General features: G+C 33.1%; 1 protein-coding gene across 1 annotated transcript; it reads right to left on the bottom strand.

The window, feature by feature from the left end:
* Nucleotides 1-371: 371 nt before the first annotated feature.
* LOC139862260 (protein WVD2-like 5) lies at nt 372-3,805 on the bottom strand. The gene is made up of 7 exons (XM_071850834.1): nt 3,669-3,805; nt 2,689-3,158; nt 2,549-2,595; nt 2,335-2,419; nt 2,169-2,240; nt 1,980-2,087; nt 372-835 (listed from the first exon to the last, which is right to left on the bottom strand). The coding sequence occupies exons 2-7, from the start codon at nt 3,148-3,150 to the stop codon at nt 506-508; spliced, it is 1,104 nt and encodes a 367-aa protein (XP_071706935.1). The 5' UTR covers nt 3,151-3,158; nt 3,669-3,805; the 3' UTR covers nt 372-505.
* Between the last annotated feature and the right edge of the window lie 1,661 nt (nt 3,806-5,466).

The raw sequence follows: 5,466 nt of genomic DNA, 5'->3' as shown, positions 1-5,466 counted from the left end.
CTTTCAAGAACTTTACAACATAACATAATGATAATCTTTAAGTTTGATTCTTTACACACTTTAAAAGTTTTACACACTTCAAATCTTCACACATTTTTCATTTATTTATTTTAAAACTTGAACATGTATTCTTTTAATCGGTTATTTAATAAAACTTATATCAAATCACCAACTTCCATATGGTTAGGGAAATCTGCTTGCACGTACAAAACCAGAAATCCCATAATTGTATAAAAAACCACCAAACCCTTGGATACATCTTATCAAAACAAAAGAGAAATCTCATTTCATTATTGTATAAAAATCAACAACATGACAAGCAATTTATCTCCAATCCGGTAAAAGAGTAATAAATCATCATACAGGCATCATATAAAACCGGTAAATTTTGAAAATGTGACTCTAACATACAGTTGCTATTCACAAAACAGAAGCCTTAAAACATGTAAAAACAGGAAAATGAACTCTATTAGATACATATTATTAAACAAATTACCGGACGATTTTAGCCTTCAACTTGAACAACATTAGGGGACGGGGCTTCTTGGGCGGGTTCACATGCTTTCTCTTCTTCTTCGACTTGTGTTTTTACGACTTTTTCCTTTGACTTTCCAGATTTGACTTCAGTTTTAGACGATGGAGTTTTGGATAGAGATTTTCTGATCGGTTTCTTGGAAACAGCAGCCGTGTCTTTATCATCGTTTGTTGCGTTGACATGAGGCGGCTCGGTCGTGTTTTTGGTGACATGTGTGCTAACGGTTGTTCCGTTGCTGGTTGCAGCCACATTACTCTTGTTCCTGCCAAGCTTGGGTGATTTTGGGCGTGTTGGTGGTATCTGTATACATAAAACGTATGTCAAACAGAGGCCCGAAAAACAATAATCACACACAATGTTTACCTAATACAACAATATGGATTGCGAGGGGTCTCATGTTCGAATCGTGTCTAGGACGAATATATTGTGGTGGCCAGGGAAGGGTTGCCAGGGAGTAATCCTGCTGGGCTGCGTACATCAAAGTATGGGGTTGGATTACTCGACCTCCCGGGTAGCCCGAACATGGAAAACCTTCTAAGTTTTACCTTTTACTAACAATATGGATTGCGAATTTTGTAGAACGACAATATCCAAGGCATAGTATACTAAAACTTATACTAGTAACCAGTAGCGGATCAAGGAAATTAGATCACAGGTGGCAAACAAGCTAAAACATATAAAAAGACGGGATGTTAACGTTGTTCGAAACCTCTAACATTAAAAGAAAATGACAAGGTGTTAAAGTGGTTCAAAACAACTTAAAAATGGTTAAATAGTTCGATAATTGTCGTTTTGCATCTTAAAAAAGGCTTATTGACCACAAAACGACAATAAACAATGTAAAAAACTAAAAATAACTTATTACTGTATAATTGTTTACATCAATAAAGTATCAACACTTAGCAATGAGTGGCCAGGGAAGGGTTGGAAACAGCCAGGGAGTATTCCTGATGGGCTGCGTACACTAGAGTATGGGGTCGGATTACTCGCCATTCCCGGGTAACCCGAACAGGGAAAACCTTACAACTTCAACTTAGCAATGAGTGGCATTCTTGAAGTATACAAAAACAAAATAAAAGTTTGTATATTCTGATCGGTGGTCCGAAGCGAAGACTACTAACGAATTAGGTACCTGAATGCCATGCATGTTCATGTAACAGTGCTTTTTACTGTAGTTTTTAATGAAAATGCAAAATATATATCAATGAACGAAGCGTTTAGTGCAAAAAAAAAAAAGCAATATGATGTAAAGATGTGCAATGACTATTTCATTATACGATGCGAAGTTGCTATTTTGACAATGTGCTTATGACAAGATAATATTTTTTGGTCAACCGGTTCATACAATCATACATATACTAGTATATGTTATGATTTTATTCATGTAAAGTTCAATGAAAATCAAGATTGTAGCATGACTACAAAGTCAAATAATCAAAATTACCTTCTTTAAGTCGACTTTTGGAGGCGGTTCTTTGTAGAATTTTGGCATCGGTGCAGCTTTAAACTTCAAGCTCTTCCTCAATTGCTTTATCTCTGCTTCTTGGCTTTCCTGTTTAACCAACTACACAAGTTAGAATCATAGTCAATGTTGCCCTCTTAGTTGACTACATAAAGATTAAAAAAGTCAAACCTTTGATTTCTCTTGCAAATTAGTTTTCTCTACTTCTTTTGCATGAATCTTCTCCTCAATCTTTGAGAAAAACTAGTGCACAGAGATCAAACATGGTCAACACGCGTCTAAACGATTATAAACTAATGAAATAAAACGAAAAAGACTTAAATATTTAAATAAAAACCTCTTTTCGCTTCTCAGCACGTTCTTCCAATCTAGAAGAAAAACCTAACACAGTGTTCTTATGTTGTCCATCAGTAGCAACATTCCTAATCATGAAGTCATAGTTTGAAAATTTATAAATTTCAAAAAAGGTTATAATTTGAAATTTGTATAAAAATCAAAAAGTAAAACATCATTAACACCGCATTTACAAAATCGTCAAAAGTAAAACATACACCGGGTCTGCAGAAGGGGCATCTTCACTTGTATTCGACTTTGTTGGCTAAAACAAACAAATAAACAAAACAAAAGACAATAATAAATAAACCAACTTTAAAAATCTAAAAGCTACAAAGGGCCGTAATTCAGAATTTACCCGTGACACACGCGCGATTGGAACAGAATCCAAAGTGGCTCTTCGGGTAGATGCACCACCATTACTTGAAACCGTTTCCTTTGTTTTCACACCAACCGAAGCTCTTCTATTAGTAGGGTTCGAGCCATTTCCGTTTGACAATGCGGCTCGTGGCTTCACGGGGTGCCCATCAACGCTAGTCTTCATGGACTCGTTTTGGGGTTTAGCAGGGAAAGATAGACTTTGTGTTACACGAGGTTTCGGCTTACGAGCCAATGAAGTACCTGTAGGTCCATTTTTCACCACTTTATTCTTCTTTGAAGTACCCTCATTAGTCTTACCCTCAACCGAATTAGGGATTTTAGCTTCATTAACATCCTCACAAGGTTCACTCACTTCCAATTTTGATAATTCCACTATATTGGTCTCCACATTCATAACACCATTTTCATCTTCAATATGAACCCCATTACCAGACTCCATACCTTTACCTAAAAGAAATCATACAAATTCAAATTTATATTTATATTTCTACAAAAAAAAAAAAAAAAAAAAAAAAATCTAATGGGTCATATCAGATTAAAAAGCCAACAGAGTCTTTAATCATCAACTTTTTTTAAATTTAAGTACAACCGACTTAGATAAAACAAAACCCTAATCCAATTTCTCAGATTTAGGTATTTTTAGTGCCACTGTTGACCTGTTGTGTCATTTTCAGTATAGACAAACCAACATCAGGGAACAATTGCACTCATTTCATACTAAAGTTTCAATCTTTACTTCTAAAATCGGTAAATTAACACTAAAGCTTCAACCTTTAAGATTAAAATCAGTAAATAAATGTCAAAGCTTCGATCTTTACTACTAAAATAACAGTATCTGTAACTGCAGATGAGATCAGCATAATTAGTATCAGAAACTGACAAAACTGCGAAACGGATTAAATTACCGCAATTTCACAATAAATGTCAAAGAAATAAGAACTAAACATTTGGGCATACCTTCTTTGAACAAAAGATTTGTACTTGTAAAAGAAATAAAGAAGATTATGACTTCAAATTCAAATGCTGATATAAAAATGGAGTGTTGATGGGTGTGACAGAAAGATTTTAGTGGGTGTGTGAAAGGATCATGTCCTGAAGATGGTGGGGCTGGGGGGCAGGGGTAAAAACTTGGGCGTTTATAAAACAGTAAAACACTACCATATGCATTGATTGTTGATTAAATGCATCAAATCAAAATAATGTATATATCAAATCAAATCAAATCAATTTTTCGCGAATTAAATTTACTCTTAACGTATGTATGGATGATAAGTTACAGCATTCGATGTCGATATTGTCGTTTAAATTTTTTTTTAAAGGTGTTTAAGGGTGTTTGGATTAAGTTTTTAAAAGTTGATTAGCCATGTTAATAATTATAATTAAATAATCTATTGTAACAAAACATATTATACATTAATGGTATTTGAATTTGATTATGTTGTTTAATAATTCAATAATATAATAATAATTAGTTTTATTTGATAAATCAAATTATTTGATAAATTAACAAATAATTAGAAACGAAAAAAAGGTGAAAAGACAATAAGATAATCCATTTATCAGGTATATTTTCACTTTTTGAGTTTCTCAAATTACAATTAATTGATTTTAAAGTTGAATTTGCAAACACTAATACTTAATTATTTGCGATTTTAAAAACGTAATAAACAAATAATATTATCTTTTAATCGCTAATCGCTAAGCTGAACACCCTTAATAGTGTTGTATTTTTTTTATAATTAGTCAAAAGCTTAATGATGAATTACTAGAATGCCCTTTGTGTGTTTGCTGGTTTGTAAACCTATAAGATTAGTATTTAATTTAATGCATAAGTTACAAGTACATAAAACATGACTACAAGTTGCAACATGTGAAAAATGGTAATGCATTGTACATGTAGAAATGTGATTAACATTACTAATTACCCTTGGTTATTGATTTGTAACTAATCCCATTATTAGTTGGTGTCTATGTATGGTGTATACCCATGTGCTGCCAGCTCAATTGAAGGCAAAATTAGTCTTGTAATTAAATAAAATAAATGTTGATTTATATATCCAAACTGATAAATAGTAATGCATCTTTCTATAATGTTTTTTTTAACAAGGAAACTTTCATATGAACGAGCACATTGGCTCCCCAATAGAAGGTAAAATCTCGAGTAATTAACCCTCTCGAACGCGAGACCTGTTACCGGATGAATTGAGCATTTTGCGCACCCTCTAGCCACACTCCCTTTTAAAACAATTTGGTATAGTCAGAAATTGAAGTGACAAGGCTACGTGATTATCTTTCTATAATGTTGATAGCAACAGGTATTATACTTTATGGCGCTGCCATATTTAATATATTTGACATTAAGTGTAAATTAAGTTATACTTTTGGAAAGGTATACAAGTAATTTATTTGTCATTATGATGGGGGTCGGAGTCAAATTAAACAATTTCTTTAATGATAATATTTGAGTTCGATGGGTGGTCTTTATTTTACCCTTCGGCTTAGGTGTGCTGTAGAGTGCTTCAGCTCATTAAGAATTTTCAATTTCTAGATGTTTAGGTTGTTATTTGGTTTTTTTTTTTTTTTTTTTTTTTTTTTTAAAGTTGGTATGTTATTTAGTTTAGTTTTGATGTTTAGGTTGTTATTTTTGATTTCTTTTCGCTTTGATCCTTGACGAGCTTTCTCGAGGGATACAAGAGTGTATCCCTTGGTGCTTGATTTTTGCCGATGATATTGTCCTTGTGTCTGAATCTAAGGA

Source organism: Rutidosis leptorrhynchoides, chromosome 8 (genome assembly GCF_046630445.1).
Source record: "Rutidosis leptorrhynchoides isolate AG116_Rl617_1_P2 chromosome 8, CSIRO_AGI_Rlap_v1, whole genome shotgun sequence".
NCBI classification, from domain to species: domain Eukaryota; kingdom Viridiplantae; phylum Streptophyta; class Magnoliopsida; order Asterales; family Asteraceae; genus Rutidosis; species Rutidosis leptorrhynchoides.
The sequence above is the reverse complement of the archived record's forward strand: the minus strand, read 5'-3'. Positions and strand labels throughout refer to the sequence as shown.